This window comes from Arachis stenosperma, chromosome 8 (assembly GCF_014773155.1).
Source record: "Arachis stenosperma cultivar V10309 chromosome 8, arast.V10309.gnm1.PFL2, whole genome shotgun sequence".
NCBI classification, from domain to species: domain Eukaryota; kingdom Viridiplantae; phylum Streptophyta; class Magnoliopsida; order Fabales; family Fabaceae; genus Arachis; species Arachis stenosperma.
Window position 1 is genome coordinate 40,034,450 of NC_080384.1, and position 18,147 is coordinate 40,052,596.

Here is an 18,147-nt window from a genome sequence, read left to right on the forward strand (position 1 = left end):
CTTTTTTCTCTCTGTTCTGAGTTTGCGTGAGAGACTACAATATGAGATTCTATTTTTGATGGTGGGTGTGTGTCTTCAAATCACACATGTAGATAATTTATTATGTCATGGCGAGATATATATGCATATAGTCTCTCTAGCTTATAACACAGAACCCTCTTCATGCATATGTGAAATTGATGTGTTTAAAGATTCGATCTCACATGCTAATTTCATCATTCCAGCCTAGAGAGTCTTGTTTTTTAGTGTATTACGTAATGAAAGCTAGGGGGCAGTAGGATAAACTGTTAAGTTTGTTATACTCACATAAATCTTTTGTATATTTCTGCAATTTGGATCCAACTGAAAGAGTTGATTTTTAGCAACATCTTCCATTTCTTCTAATAAAGACATTTGGTGCATCAGCCAGCCAAATGCAATATTGGGATGGATGTATATAAATTGTTTGTAATCTATCTCCAACATGACAAACCTTATATACTTGGATATATTATATAAGTTATATACCTCATATTTAATTTGTATTTTTCTGATGGCTTTAACTATTACACCTTCTTCGATATTAATTTTGTATATTATGCAGATACGTTTTGAAATTCCTTTTATTGTTGAACTGTATATTGCAGAATTGGATTATGAAGTATGCTGTTGGTATTGAATTTTGCGGCAGTTTTAAAACTGTCGTTATGTTCCGTTCTTCTTGTAGTGTACCAACTCGAGTTGTATTTGTTAAAAAATGGATTTTCAAATAATAGTTTAGCTACTTTAAATATAATAAAATTTTGTAGACAAATAAATTATAAAAATATTAGAATGAGTTTATCATAAATCATGTTAGGTACTATCCCTAAAAATTTATTATTATCCTATCCTTAAGTCGAATAACTTTGACGAAAATCTTTTAATGTTAAATGTGGATCATTAAAAGCACAATCTACACTAATATTTTTGATATACTTAAAATAGCACAACCTCATTCTTATTTTTAATTAAAATTATTGTCTTGTGGTTATAGAGAGCATTTATTGCAATTAGTTGGAGTCCAATTTTATTTGTCCAATTTGAAAAGAAGACCTATATATATATAATCAACTTAATATATAGAATATGAGTCAAATTAGTTTTCTTAAAAGAAATTTCAGTTTTGATTGAACAATTACTTTCAAAAAGTTTTATAGGCTAAATTCAAATTTTATTGTCTTCATACTTTCTATGTTTGTCAATAAATTTTTTTAATGAAACATATAATAATATTGAATTTTTTTCAATTTAAATTCATTTTTCAAAGAATTGTGTCAGCATTTGGAGATGCAATTTTAAAATTAGTACCGTGTTTATTTTTTTTTTTTTATAAAAAATATTTTTCTAACATATTATAATTTTGTTTTCAGAAACTATCACCCTTCTAGTGCATTAATGCAATTCCATTAATAGAAATAAAAATTAATTTAGTTTTTTATGTAATTATTCTATACCTTATGGAATTACATGCATAACGAATGATGAAATTTATTTAATAAAAGAATGGGTTAAATTTTATACAAATTAAATTCTAAATATTCAAATTGATGACATTATTTCAATTAGTTATCGTTATGAGTTATAACAATTACTCTATTCTATATGTTTCTAAGGTCTAAATTTGAATAGTTTAAATATTATTTAAATAATTTAGTTTTAATATTAAAATTTGGTTAGATTAATTTTAGAAAAATTTAAATAACTACCTCAATTTATATAGTATATCTATTAAATTTGAATATGTTATTTTTAAATTTTTTAATATGAAATTTCTTTTTTTCTTTTATAAGTTTATTTTATTGGCCCCAAATATAACTAAAAAAAATTCAATAATTAAGTTAAAAAATGCTATAACAATAAATAGTAATTTTAAATTATTAATATATAAAAATTAAATTCTTTAAAATACTGTTAGTTATACTAAAAAAAAATTTATTGACGCTATAATAAAATATCTATACAAAATAATTTAAGATATGACAATTATTTTAATCAATTATATAAAATTATTATAAACAAATAATAAATAGTGACTTTATTTATCTATAATTTTAAATTATTAATACACAAAAATATTTTAATAAAATATTAATAGTTGCGTTAAAATATTCATTAACAATTAAGAAAATAATCATCTGCCCTAAAATTTATTAATATAAGAATATATATATAAAAAATATCCACAAGTATAAATATATTAATTTAATAACTAAAATTAAGGACTATAATTGATATATATTAAATTAATTTACCATTAATTAAAAAAAGTTTTAAGCAGATCATTCTTATCATTATTACTATTAAATAAATATATAATTATAATTGAGAATACTTTACTCATAGAAATTAAGATATTAATTTATTATATATTACGTATTTTTTTACTTAATTCAAATATTTTGTTAATTTTTTTATGTACTTTTGTTTAATATTTGGATAAATAAAAAAATATATGAGCTTAATTTAAAATAAAATGTTTTTTCATTAAACATATATTAGATATAAATAAAAAAATAAATATTTTTCGTGCATTACACGATACATCTACTAGTATAATAATAAAATGAAAATGGATATTACCATTCTAATTTTAATGATGTCCATCTTTTTATTTATATATTTATACACCGAATATTAAATATTTTTGTAATTTTGTGTTGCGTCAAGGAAGGAAAGTTTTTTTTTTTTTTTGGTCATTGATAAGGAAAGTTTTGAATTAATTCGAAAGTTGAATTAGGTGGGTTCCTGGCATAATGAAGATTAGATAACCGGTCCAACCCAAATCTTTGGCTTGGGTTTATTGTTAATTATGTCTCAATCGATAGATTGACTTAAATATTTAAATTAATTTAGATCTTTTAATGTGAATTTTTTTTATTGTCTAAGGTCATTGTGGTCTAATATAACAGTGTAAACTTTATCTTTATACTTTTTTAAAGAAATAAAACACTGTTTATGAGTATGTCTATATCTATTGCATCTATAGTAAATTTTTTTTTTACTGAATTTATAAAATTGTATAAAAAATTTTTGTTTTGATTATATAAAGTAAAAGCTTCATGAAAATGATTTTTAAAAATAATAGTGCTTCTTTTTTCATATCCTAAACAAGTTTTTTGTGAAATAGGTCTTTAAGCAACAAGGATTTTATCCAAGTTAAGTCATGATTCTTGAACAAATTTTGATAAATCATTATTCAAAGATTTTATGATTTTATACAATTTTTTATTTTTAGCATTAGCCTTAACAAGATTAGATGCAGATTTTTTTTTTTTTGTAAATTCTGAATTTCAGTTTTTAAATCATTTATTTCTCTTTTTAAGACATCATTTTTATTATTTAAATTCACAACAGATGTGTTATCGTATATATTTAGTTTTTCTTTCAAGAAAGACATCTCATATCTCAAAGTTTTAGTTTCTTTCTTATACTTAGAGTATTTAGACAAAAGTTTACTGCAGTTATGAGTTAAATCATCAATAATCTCATACAATTTTTCACTAATTCAATCATAAAGATTTATCTTATTTTTGGATTCATTGTCCTTAGTCATAAGACATACATCTCTTCTTTTATTTCTTATTTTTTTCTTTTCGCTTTAGTGTTGGACATTTAGATTTGAAGTATCCTGATTCTTTACAATAGTGGCAGTTTCCTTTATTTTCTTCTTGTCCTCCTTAGATGAAAAATCTATTTTTTCTCTTTTTGTATCTCATCATTTTTTTCAGTCTTTTTGCAAAGAAAACTATTTCATCATTGCTGAAAAATTCCTCTTCTGATTTACTTTCTATCTTTAACTTCAGAGCCATACTTTTCTTTTTGTTTTTTGACTTTAAATTAGTGGTTTCATATGCTAGAAACTTTCCTCATAACTCATCATAAATGATTTAGTTAAGATTTTTTTTTGTACTGTAGTAGCTTTTGTCTCCCATTCTCAGAATATTCCAAACTAGCTCATTTTCAGTGAATGTTTTTTCTAATACATCAAGCCCATTGATTATGATTGAAAATCTTTTGAATATTTCATCTATAGACTCTTCTTCTGTCATAAAAAACAGCTCATAGTCTTTCATTAGCATATCAGTTCTTGTTTCTCTTATTTGATTTGTTTCTTTGTGAGTGACTTGAAGTTTCTGCCATATTTTCTTAGCCAATTTGCATTTGGAGACTTTTCTGTACTCCTCAAAACTTATGGCATAATGCATCATATTTATCGCCTTATCATTTGATTCCACTTTTTTCTTTTCTTCTTTGATCCATTCCCCATCCTCATTTGGAATGACTTTTCCTTCGGTTGTTAGCTTAGTTGAAATCTCAGACTCATTCATGATGATATTTCAGAGATTGTAATCTGTTGCTTGAATAAATATCCACATTCTCTCCTTCTAGTAGGAATAGTTAGTTCCATTGAAATAAAGTGGACAATAGTAGGATTGACCCTCGGTTAGGTTGAAAGGAGTTTGATCGGTAGCCATGGATCTTTTCTTTAAACTATTAAGCTTGCTTTCCAGATCCTAAACTTTGATATCAATTGAAGGTTATGTAGGTCTTGAGAAAGGGGGATTGAATCAAGGCACTCTTTTAACTTTGACGAGTGAAACAGAGTTAGCAGGAGACTTTTTCAGTTTTGTCTCCTGCAAATGTAGAAATAGCGGAGGTAAGGGTAGAGAGACTCACACTAGCAAATATCTTAATTCAGCCTCAATGTGCAATGAAGTCTACGTCCAGTCTCCACCACAATAATGATAGAATTTCATTATATCCAATTCAAGATTACAATTACCAATACTAAGACCAAGACCAAGACAAATACAAAGATCAAACAAACCTACCAAATCACAACAGAACCAAGACAAACTAAGCACCAAACTTGTGCTTCATAAACAAAACAAAGATCAAACAAACCTACCAAATCACAACAGAACCAAGACAAGATGAATCTAAAATAGTGTTGTATTCTCTTCCTAGTTTTTTACTTGTCACTCATAGGCTTTTTCGATAATCACTCAAATAATCATATGTCTTTTTTTTACTACTAGAAAGACTTAAAACTATATATCAAAAGTGAAAAAGAAGCATGCTCAATATGTAGTATTTGATTTTTGAATTTTCTCCTTGAGCTTGTCAAAAACTTGTTCTTCTTATAACATAAACCTTGCTTTTGTTAGCCGTTTGATTTCATTAAGCCTTCATCAATGTTCTTGATGGATTTGCTAGAACTTGAGAAGGGGGTTGAATCAAGTTAACTTCAGAATTAAACTTTCTTTAGCTCTATTTTTGTGGAAGCTAAATATGCAAGAGATTTTTTCGTTTTGTCTCATACACCAGATAGAAACAGAGAAGAAAAGTAGAGAAAGAGGCCAGCATGTATTCTGTTTCAGTTTCTAGGTGCCATGAAATCTACGTCCAGTCTCCATCACAATCATGGTAGATTTTTCACTATAATAAAACTGATTACAATCACCAATACTAATGAATTACAACCTAATTCATCTAGTATCCTTAACCAAGCTTTCTACCCTAAAACTCAGCTTCTCAAGTGCTGTCCCAACTTGAAAGGAGAACCCTACTAGGTTCAACTCACCACTAAGTGCTGTCCCAACTTGATAAGAGAAACTAATCCTAGTTCATAGAAATCTCTCTCTTTCCTCTTCTCTCGTGGCTTTTTCTACTCACATAATTAATCTTTTTCTCAAAGGCAGAAAGATGACATTAGATATTCATAACAAAAAAAAATCTAAAATCAAGCACAAATAAAAGAAAAAGAATTCAGCTCAAGTATAATTCAATGATGCTCTTGAATTGCTCTCTTTTTCTTGTTTTCAAATGTTAAAGTGATGCCTCCTTTATATAATCAGCTTGCTCTTTCCATTTGTTCTTCGTTGTCTCTTCTAATATCTTGTACCAACAATCCGTTAGAGCAGTCACTATTGGTATGCAATCCTTTTTTCATTGTGCTCCACTAACTCTGCTTGTTAAGGAGCTTCTCCACCCTCTGCTGTTTGTAAAATTTTTTCACTACATCTGTTGTCCTTGTGTTGCTTTGTTGTTCTTGCATATTGCATTTTACTTTTTCTTTTTTCTAAATGTTGATTCTCTAATATTCTTGTGGTGGTGTGTTGATGTCCTAGTGTCTCAAGTGTCCTTGTTGTATTGTTAACAAATACCCCTTTATGACTTGACAAATGCAGAGTATTCTTTCTTTGCATTTTGCTAAGCAGTGTCTGTTAAAGGTGTTTGTCAAAGGTATTGAGTTTATGCATTGATTTGAAACATTAAGAAATACTCAAGCAACATTGTTGCATTGAGAAATAAATAATAAACTTACATAACTAAAACACACATTAAACCATAATTGAACTTTTAAATTTTGACCCAATAAATATTTGTCATCATAATTTGTTTATCAAAATCAATCTTAATTCAACCGTTTGATTTCTTTCTCTTTATGGTTAGTATTTGCCTTTTCTAAAAGCTTTTCAAATTTTGCTCATTAAGATTGATTATTTCGGAAGTCGTGTAATGTGATCAGTTGTCCATAAATCTGTTTATTGTTGTCTATAATTACCAACATTATTATGTTTCCTTTTTCAATATAGATAACAGCAATTTCTTCTAATTTTTACACCAAATAAGAAATTATATTAGTTTTAAATTTAAATCTTTATAACATATTATGTCAGCCATGAATCAATCAATTAATTAAATATTTTTTATCACAAAAAATTGTAATACCATTTTTAGACTTAATAAATCTATTAGTATTGTCCGAGGTTAAATCTGACGGCACTTTTCTTATAATGAATGGTAATAGCAAAAAAAAAAAGATTTGATAATAAAATCTAAGGGTAATTAATTAACTTATTGTTAATAGAGTGGTGAGGTAGTAATGATTGTGAGGTTAAAGCGAGGACAAGATATATAAAACATGTGATACTTTGATATATTAATTTAGTTTTTTTTTTTTTTTACAAAATTAATGTAAATTTACTGACTATCTAAATATATTTATCAAATAGAACTTCTTTTTTATAAATATAAATTAAGTTTAATATTGTAATGACAATTTTATGAATTATTTATTTTTGTAGATAAAAATAATAAAAAAAAAATTTCGTAAATAATTTTATTATTATTTTTTATAAATAAATTAATTTATTGTGTACGAAATTCAATCTCTTTTTACGAAGAGGGACAATTTTGCTGGTTGCAAGGAAAAAGATCTAACAATTGATAGAATTCAGTGTGATCTATCACCTTTGATTCTATGAGTGGGACCAGAAATAAATAAGAGAGAGAGCGCAATAAATAATTAAATTAAACACTGGATACCATCTAGTTTTTTTCTCACTGGAGAGGATCCACTCCGCTGGCTGCAACATCTATATCTATTAGTTTCTTTTTACAATAATATCTTTCATTAAAGACTGTGTGCAAATCATTGGATGGCACAGTACATCTTTAATGATTGCTACATTCAATTATCAATATCCAAAGTGGGTTACGATCATATTGCTTTCTCTTATTACCCTTTTTCTCCACACCGATTCAGTGTTACATGCATGTTGCTAAAGGCATCCACAGACCTAACATAAAACAGAAGTTTTCGTACCATGGCAAAAAAATTATAAAGTTAGGCCCAATGAAAAATAAAGATCCACTAAAAGAAATAAGTTTTATTCGACTTCTTAAATATTGGATATGACAAAAGTGACTCAATTTTATTTATTTGAATAAATAAATTATTTTTTCGAATATTTTTATTATTTTTTATTTTATTTAAAACGAAGATCTTAATAAATTTTTAAGATATAGAGAACAGTTATTTATTATCAAAAGTAGAATTATACTAAAAATGTGGTTATTTCTTTATTATAACATTCAGATATATTCAAAACTCAATCAACTAAAAATATGTTTAAACTCCTTGCTAATTTAAGCATCGAAATCTCTTATAAATACCATCTATTATCTTTTCACGAAAAAACTCAGATAATGATACCTCAACACCAACAAATTGAATACTATTTTAAAAGAAGTTTGAACCTCATGTTCAAGTCTAAATCATAGTTTCAGATAATCCCAAAATAAATAATTTTCTCCCTTTTTATATGGATGGAGAGGGGCACTTTTGTCCTACAACCTTTCTTGCGGTCGCTCCCTGCCCTTTTCTTCCAAAAATATATATGCAAATTTTTTTTTTATTGTACGATATATTTAATAATAAAAAGTGTTACATACATTATTATTACAACAACAAATTCTTTTCTCTTTAAGTAGAATCAGCTATTTCGATCAAATAATATTATTATTAAATCATATCATATAATATTATGTTTATAGTGAGATAAATACATTATTAATTTATAAAAATAAATTATAATATGCATGCCTTTTGGATAATTGGGTGGATATATATATATACATATATACTTCACTATTACATAATTTGTTTTGGGTAAGTACCATCCATGAAAAGGAACATAGCGATCATGCACCCTATCATCAACATTGAATATAATAAGTCAAAAGCTGCATTAAGATCTTTCTTCTTGTGATCAAAACCACTCCTCTCGGAATTTTCTTTGGCTTTTACCTTTTGCTTTGCGGTTAGATAGTGCTTTGAAAGGGACACAATTTTTTATGTTTTTAAATACATTTCTTAAATTAAAAAAAAAAGAATTTTGGGCAATAAATTTATAGCATATAATTATGTATAATTAATATGAAATTATGAATTATTGTGTCTTCCAATAGTAAATATAACATTATTTTAGTCCTTTAATAATTTATATGACGTCAATGATTTTTAATATATATTGTATAATAACATTATTTTAATCCGTTATGACATTATCTTTTTTTTTTAAGATAATAGTTAAATTCATCCTTAAAAGATTATTTATTTTTTAAATTAGTTTTCAAAAGATTTTTTTTAGTCATATTATTTTTTAAAAGATAAAACGTAAGTCAAATTAATCCTTTCTTTAGTTAGATGATGACGTGATAGATTAATGCCACATGTCACAAGATGATTGGTTGACATGTCAGGTCAGTAGCACGTAGCACGCCACGTGTCACTTAACATATAAAAAAGTTATTTATAATCAAAATAAGTCTTAAAATCCAGACCTAAGTTATTTTCATTTCTAAAATTTTAAAAATTAATAAAATTAGTCTTTATATAATTTTTTTTATTTTTTTATAATATTAAATTTAAAATCTTTTTTGATAGTACTAATTTTAATATTCTTTTTTAGACCTTAATAAACAAAATTCTCTTTATATAAAATAATTAAATTATTATAAAGTTATTTTGCCATTTGTATTTTAAAATTTTATATTTTTAAATTGTAATTTTTTTATAGTAAATTTTTTTATTTAAACGATTTTATCAAATTATTGTTGATTATATATATTTAAAAATTTAATATTTTAAATCTCACTAAATAATATAATAGTTATTTTAAAATTTAAATTTTTAAAATTTTTAAAATTATAATTTTTATTATTGTATAATTTATATGGTAGAACTCAATAATTGAAAAACCAATTTGTAGGATTACTTGTTGAATCTTAATGTTTTAATATATTTTTTAAATAATTATAATATTTATTTAATGAGATCTAAAATATTAAAATATTTAAAATAACTATTATATTTATTTAGTAAAATCTAAAATATATAAAAGAGAATAAGTTGAAAAATAGTTTTTTAAAAAGGTACATTTTTTTTACTTAAAAGTAGAGTTGAGGGATCATACATGTATTGTTGAATGACTAAAACGACCGTTTAATTTTGCGGTTCGTTTATTTCATTTTTCAAAAAAAATATATATATATATATAAGATCGAGGATAAGTTAAAAAATAGTTTTTTAAAAAGCTATTTTTTTTTTACTTAAAAGTAGAGTTGAAAACTGATTGTTTTATCCGTAATATTTATTATTTAAAATATTATTTCATATATGTGAATTTAGTTTTTCTAGTCCTTTTTTCCTTTCTGCCATAACAAGCTAAAACAGACTAAATACCCGTCAACAATTTAACAATTAATTAGATGAATCATCACTTTTGATTATAGAAAAATGCAGCGGGTCGTTTTTTCACCTATCTTTTTCAGGGTACATCTTTTATCATTTTTTTTTCCTTTTTTCTTTTTCGTATATTTGCTTAATTCAAGATGAGATGTGATATATTTAGGGTGTGGAAAGCATCAAGCACAATTCAAGCATAGCAATATCAATAATAGTGCAATCCATCGTTATATATGATGATATCTATTCCAAAACGAACCACAAATGATGCTGAATTTCATAAAGTTTATTTGTATGCTTTCCCCAGAAAGGAATGCAATAATATTTATATATATTTTTAAAAGAATTAAAAGGGTATATATTATTGTTATTATTATTATTATTATTTAAAATTTGTGTATGGCATTAGGATAATGATTCCTTTAGATGATAACAAGAATGGTCCCTAATTAGAGTCAAGCCAGAAAGAAAGATAGCTGCTAGTGATTTCGACTTTGTTGTCTATTTGTGTTACCTCTTAGTGGTGGAATATACTTAACTATGTCTTATCAATCCCACAAAAGAAAACGACACCCATTCTCAAATTAAATTAAATATCTTCATATACCCTTTTCAGATTATATATCAAAAGCTAGGTATGGGTAGAAAAAAACGAAAGCTAAAATTAAATAATACTATTATTAAACCAACTTGTGTTAATCGAATAGTCATTTCACTCATCTATTTAAATTAATGTTAGAGTTTAAATTAAATCCTATTTAGTATATGCAAAAATTATTAGTGGTGAACTACAAACTCTTAAATAGAACTCTAATTTATATAATAAATTAGTTATTAATATTACATTGGAGACATACGATGAGGAAAAAAAAAACAATATTACTATTCATCTTCTATTAACGAGATTTATATATGTGTTACAATTTAATTCCATTGACATCATTTATTTTAACATTTTTAAAATACACACATTCATAAAATAATGAATTTTTTTATAGAAATCAATTATTACGAGAATTCAAGGACCATCGAACCTTTTATTTCATCATGCTATTATATTGAAGAGTAGTTTTGAAAATTTGTGGAGAAAGTTATCCGTCTGAGTATCTATCAAGAAAAGGTTGTATTCAAGATTGTATTCAGTGAATGGTTTAATTTGCTGATGATAGATGATGTGAAAGTGTTTGTTTTGCACAACTTTGGAGTCTAATTTCAAACCTGTGTACTTATATGGCCATGACGTTTTCCATTGTATAATTTTCTTTTTTAGAAAAAATATCGCATTAAAGTTCAATAATTTCATGATTCTTCTTTTAATAATGTTAGTTTAAATTTATTTTTTTTATAAACACTTAAAAATGTTCATAACTTTTATTCATTCATTGCATTGTCATAAATTGTTTCTTTTAAATAAATGATTTTAATAGACAAAAATACATAATCTACAAATAATACGTGTTTAAAATGATATTTTTTTTTTGCCTTTCTACTACTTGGTTGTTATTCTTGAATTATCGGAAATTAGTTTAATTTAATATTTTCTGACAACAACAAATCTAGAAATTTGCGGCGACTGTTAAGTTGATTTGGTAAGGACACTTCGCATACTTAAAATTTATGTAAGTTTGTATAGTTTTATTTATTGGACTTTGTATAGTAGACAAAAAAAAGTGTGCTATCCTAATATATGGGGCTATACAAGCCAATGTTATTTTTAGATGGGAGAAAATAAGGAAATATAATAGACAGCATGAAAACTAGCTCCTGTTGTTACTCAATGGAATCATGTCATAATCACAAGCCACAGATTTTTAATTGACATTTTAAGAATTATATTATTTTTATTTTTGATAAGATTAATTTACTTGATTTTATTAATAAAAAATTTACTTGATTTTATGTAGGCAGTGCATCAACATCCACTAAGACACAATTAGAGTATATATATAGAGCCTCCCAAGATGGCATTTTCTCCATTCATACTAATAGCATCATGTATTAAATATAAAACAAGAATATGAATACATCTATATATTTGTTTTCATTATATTTAAAGCATAGAAACAAAAAATTGCTTATTTTACTACAATTTTTTTTCTTGTTACCATCTTTAATAATTCAAAATTAAAGTTAATTTATTAAATAAAATAAAATATTAGTCACAAAAAACTTTTCATTTGCTAAGATGAGCAGTTGCAACAAAATTCATAAACTCAATTAGTGAGTAAAAACCGGAAAAAGGTAATAAGGCCCAAACAAAAGAATATAAAAATGATAATAAAGTTGCACATGTATATATCTCCCTTCCTACCTCATTTAGGAAAGTGATGAAAATTATTTCATAACAAACAAATTAATTTTGCATACTTTATTAGTGTTTATATATGTTCTGATGCCTATATTCTAATATACCGATTTAGATTCATATAAAATGATTCTGGGAAAATGATAAAAGATATGAATAAGACTAATAACCTTCTAGCTATGTCACATGCAAAGAATCTACAAATAATTTGGCTTCCATATATATAATATGCTAAAATAACTAAATCCCATTATTATTTAGTACTTATATCTAAAATTAAACCAATAATATCAAGCTCTATAAGAAGAAGAAGAATATATATGAAATAATAATAATAAGCAAACCATAATCCATAGTCATCACTAATAATAATAATGTTTCTACAGTATATGATGATCTTCTATACAAGGTTATCTCTTGTATCCTAAATCAAAGTATATTACAGCTCATTCTTTTTTCTTTTTTCTTTTTTCAATTTCCTTTGTTCTCTATTGAATATATATGTGTACATGAAGAGCTACTAGCACAATCACTTTTTTTCTTTACATACCAATAAAACAAGCAAATATCTCTATATATGTATAAAGCTATATTAAAGTTTATCTAAAAATATCCATATATATGTGGCCTCACCTTAGGTTTGTTATTGCCTTCATCATATCAAGCTGCCTCCAAAGGTTGAAGTTTTTTTTTTTTTTTTTGAGGCCATCTTCATCATCATCTACTAATTTGATCCAATAATTTTTCCTAAACAACCAAAATCTCAAACACCAAATTGAAATCTTTACAATCTAAATTGGCTAGAGAGACACTAGTGTTAAGGTATGACCATCACCACCACCACTATAGCTGAGAATACTCATTCACCCTTCTAAACTAATTAAGTTCAATAATTTAATTTCTACATGTGCATGTCATGATCATCAATATTCAATATAGTATAATTAATTAATTAATTAATTAAACATGGGAATTGTATGTATGTGTACCTAAGCATACCAATTCATTCCTTGAATTTGATAAGGTATGGTTCCCATGATGTTGTGTTGGTGCAATGAAGGGGTTTGAGGAAGTTGGTTCAGCAGAGTAGCAATAGAACTAGCACTAGTACCATTATTCTCTCCATGGTTATGATCTCCACTTTCCAAATTGAATCTTTTGTTGGAAGCAGCAACATCATCTTCATTCCAATAGAGAGATGATAGAGTCCTCTTGGTGTTTGAAGATGTAGTCATGGTTGGTACAAATGAAAGCTCTGCCTTATTACTATTATTGTTAATGGTGGTGTTTGAGGCTGATCCCAACCCCAACATGCTTAGATTGTTGTTGTTGGTTCCTCCTCCTAGCATCATACCTTCCAGAAGATTCTGGTGATGGTGATGGTCGTTTTCCAACAAAGCGTTGCTAAAGCTTGTTGACATTTTTGAGAGATGAAATCTTGCATTCATTTGGCCCACGTTGATGGAAGGAGGAATCCCTCCAATCATGTCATCCATGGAATCTTCCCTCTCATGTTCCATTGGAGACCTATGTGTGTTGTTCTTCTTGTAGATTCGGCACAATACCCAATCATCAAGCTACACAAAATCATCCAAATCAAAACAAATTAATAAGTAACTAATACGTGTTTACATATAATTAAACATCACATAAAATTTACAAGTTATCAAGAATAAAAAAATTAACTATTAATATTTGTTTATAAATATGTATATATTTTATATGATGATGGATTTTTAGTGTATATTTAATATGGATGATAAAAAATAATTGACATACCCTTAGAGAGTTTTTCTTGTTACCCAAGTCACAACCAGGAGGCCTATTGTTAGGTTTGTTATCAGCAAGTCTATACTCATGCATGATCCAATTTGTCTTTATCCCTCTGGGGGGCTTCCCTCCATAGAAGACCAAAGCCTTCTTCACCCCCACCTTCTGGGTCCCACCGGAGGTCAGCACCGGCTTATCCGTCCCGGTCGCCTTCCAGTACCCGGAAGTTGCCGCCCTGTTTGGCCGAGCACCATTCGGATACTTCCTGTCCCTTGGGCTAAAGAAGTACCACTCTTGCTCCCCAAACGTTGCCTTAGCTGAAAAGTAAAAAAATTCATAATTAAAACAAAAGAAAGCATAAAACCCATTTTTCATTGGGATGTAAAGATTCAAACTTTGTAATTGTGTTCTTGTGGGGTGGGGTGAAAATTGTTGTTAACAAACCTGGTAGCTCCCACGGGTCGAACTTGTAGAGATCAACCTCGGCGATGATGGCGACTGGGAGAGGAGCTGATGCAGCTTTCTTCTTCAGGTAGTGAACAACGAGCTCCTCGTCGGTGGGGTGGAACCGGAACCCCGGTGGAAGGTTCGGTTGTTGCGAACCGGTGGACGAGTCGGTGCTCTCCATATTTATGGATCTCTCACTCTTCTTCTTCTTCTTCTTCTTCTTCTTCTCTTCTTCCTCTTCCTTTCAATAATTCTCCCTCTTTTTTTATGGATTTGGGTAGTTGGTTGGTTGGTTCTGGCTACGGTGGATTCAGACGAAGATCACGTTAAGACGGAACGTCATGTGTTGTTTTGTTCTTGTAATTTGCATTACCCCTCAATAAGTGCTGAAGCTTGCGTTTTATATGTGGCATGGGCACCATCGGCTTTGATCCACTGAGGTCATCTCTATCTCTCCATCCTGTGCTCTCATGACGTGTCTCTCATATTCAAGGACTGATATGTCTTTTCGTAAACAGTAAATCTTCATTACCATAAAGTTTTCCAAGTTATAGTAAAATAGTCTTTAAAAAATATTAACATTCATATTTGTTTTACCTTAGAATTATGTTAGTTAATAGATTACTATATATATATATATATATATATATATATATATATATATATATATATATATATATATAAGGTGAAATAGTAGTGTTAGAGAATTGGTATATTTTATAATTTATAGTCATTAATTAGTATTTATATCTAATAGTGAGAAATTATATATTTTTTTATTAAATGTTGATTAAATTTTAATAAAAATATTGATTTTTAAAATTCCTTTTAGAGTGAAATTTAATTTTTAATATTTATTTAAAAAGATAAATAAATCAATTATTTGATTAACTTAAATTTATTTTTTTATTTTTTATTAAAATATAATTTTTTTAGTATACTAATAAATAGTACTTTTAGTAATGGTTATGCATCATTTAATAAAAACAAAGTGTTTATATAAAATATGTTTACATTAATAAATATATTTATTACATAATATAATTTAAGTGGTTTGAAAATTGTTTAGTATGATAGATGACCATAATTACCTAAATTTTGTTTCTTGGGTGTTGACTTGTGTATGTGGTGTGTGAACACAGAACACTAAAGAGGGATGAGGTGGATGCGGGTGCATGCGATGAGGTGGGTACCTGATGATGACGTGAACTGGTATTCTGGCCGTTGAGAGCATGACACGTGGGATTCCAAATCATGTAGTGTTGACACGTGGGTGGGGGCCACAAAGGACAGTGCTATTTTATTTTTCCTTTTATATTTTTCACTGATAATGATATTATTGTAAAAAGAGAAAAGATAGAGGAAATTGAAAAGAGGGTATATTCATTGGAATGATAAGTGTATGTGGGGCGTGAGAGTGGAGATAAGATTTTCAGTCTCTCTTCTTGCTTTAGTTGCGCAATTAGCACCATTAATTAACATGAGGGTAAACATGAAAATTACCACGTGGGACCCACTACTACCATCAAGGGATGGTAACAACAATAATACATCATTATTTCAAGTCATGGCATGGATCATGATTCATTATCATAATCAACATGCTATTAATGAATTCAATGCGTTTTAGGCTCAATTTAGATAAATAGTTTAATTAAAATTTTTTTAAAATAACTTAAATAATAAATATTTATATTATTTAATTTTTTTATTTTAAAAATATAATAAAAAAATTTTATTATAAAAAAGTTATTTTTTAATTTTTTTATAAACATTTAAATAAATTTTTAAAAATTATAATTTAATTTTAAAAATTATACTAAATATTAATACTATTACTTTTCATAAATAAAAAATTTAAAAAATATAATTTTTAAAATTTTTCAAACGACTCTTAAATTGACAATGTTTGTGCACAAATAATTGAAGGGCTTATGAATATTAAGAATAATTTTAAGATATTAAATTGAAATTATATCAAAATAAAAATTGGTTATTATAATACATAACAGATATTAATATTGTGAGAGATTCTTATTCTCTCTTTATAAGACTTTCATAAAGTTGGATCGAATGGAGTTAATAGAATTATTGAAAATAAAATTTAAAATTCAATAATTTCTTCGAAATCAATAGAGTCTATGGGAATTTAATGTAAAAGCCTTATTTAATTTATCTTAGCTTGGCTTGTTATCTTTCTGGTTGTTGTGTTCTTTTATATCGCTTTTTTTATCTCATATATTTATACAACTAGACTTATTCTTAAATATTTTTTATTAAGTAAGAATATTATATTTTTTGTAAATTAAATAAATACTAATTTTTACTTATTATATTTTATATTAATAATTTAAATTTAAAAGAATAAGATACTAATCAGATTAACTATTTTTTTTGTAAGATAATAAAAATTAAAAGAGAAAGTATTTTTTTATTTTTAAAGTTTGTTAAAAATTTTAAAAATATTTTTTAATTTTATTTTGTTTTAATTTTCTTCTAAAAATTTTTAATTTACATTAAATTTACTCTTAACGACTAATTTTTCAAATAAATTATAACCAATTTAAGAATAACTCCACAAGAACAACTTTTAATGTAAGCAAATCAAACATATTATTTACCATGCATTATTGTTAAATTAGTTGTCAGAGATATATTTAATATTTTGATGCAAATCGAAAAATTTTAAGACAAAATTGAAATAAAATAAAATTTACATTTAGAATATTTTTAAAAGTTTTAGCAAATTTCAGGAATAAAAAATATATTTTATCCAAAATTAAAGGTCTAAAATTTTCTTTTGTTGCCTCTAATAGTAGGTCATCTTTTAAAAAATACTCACGCTTTTTTTTTTAAGTTCATTAGCACTTGGTGAATGCTTTCCTATCCTCTTTAAAGTAACATATAAATTATCCTCTTTGATGTGTTACATTCTAATTCGATGTTTATTTTAATACATTTGTTATATATTTATTAAAATATTAATTTAAAATTTTTCTTATGTTAAATAAATTTTAAACTAAAATATTGATATGACAAATTAAAAATAAAAACACAAATTAGTGTCGTCGTGAAAATTTTCAATTTAAAAAGTTTACCGTATCAAATAAATCTTTATATTTGAAAATTTATTATATACCATTTGGTTTTGAATTATATGAAAAAAAAAAGAAATTAAAACACTTTATATCTTATTTTTTTTAAATTAATATAACTAGTTTGCAATTATTTTTTATGAAGGTCTAAATTTTTATTTAATTTTTGTTAGAAATTAGAGATTTTGTGTGAAAAATAAAAGAGTAATATATAACATTATTTTTCAAATATTTTCTTAAATTTCCAACAAATTTTAATGACCCAAAATCAATTTTCTATTTTTTATTTTATTAGATAAATTAGTCATCTAATAAATTTTACTAAAAAATTAAAATAAATAAACACCCATTAAAATATGACACATCAAAGAATGTAACCTACATATTATTTTAGAAAGGGTAAAGTAGCATTTATCTTAACACTTACGGTATTTATATGATTATAGATTAATTTATCATTTTGACCTCAAAAA

At 25.9% G+C, this 18,147-nt stretch overlaps 1 protein-coding gene across 1 annotated transcript; it reads right to left on the bottom strand.

Moving 5' to 3' along the window:
- Positions 1-12,683: 12,683 nt before the first annotated feature.
- On the bottom strand, positions 12,684-14,937 carry LOC130944463 (NAC transcription factor 56). Its single transcript, XM_057872797.1, has 3 exons — positions 14,577-14,937; positions 14,142-14,449; positions 12,684-13,939 (listed from the first exon to the last, which is right to left on the bottom strand). The coding sequence occupies exons 1-3, from the start codon at positions 14,758-14,760 to the stop codon at positions 13,352-13,354; spliced, it is 1,080 nt and encodes a 359-aa protein (XP_057728780.1). The 5' UTR covers positions 14,761-14,937; the 3' UTR covers positions 12,684-13,351.
- Between the last annotated feature and the right edge of the window lie 3,210 nt (positions 14,938-18,147).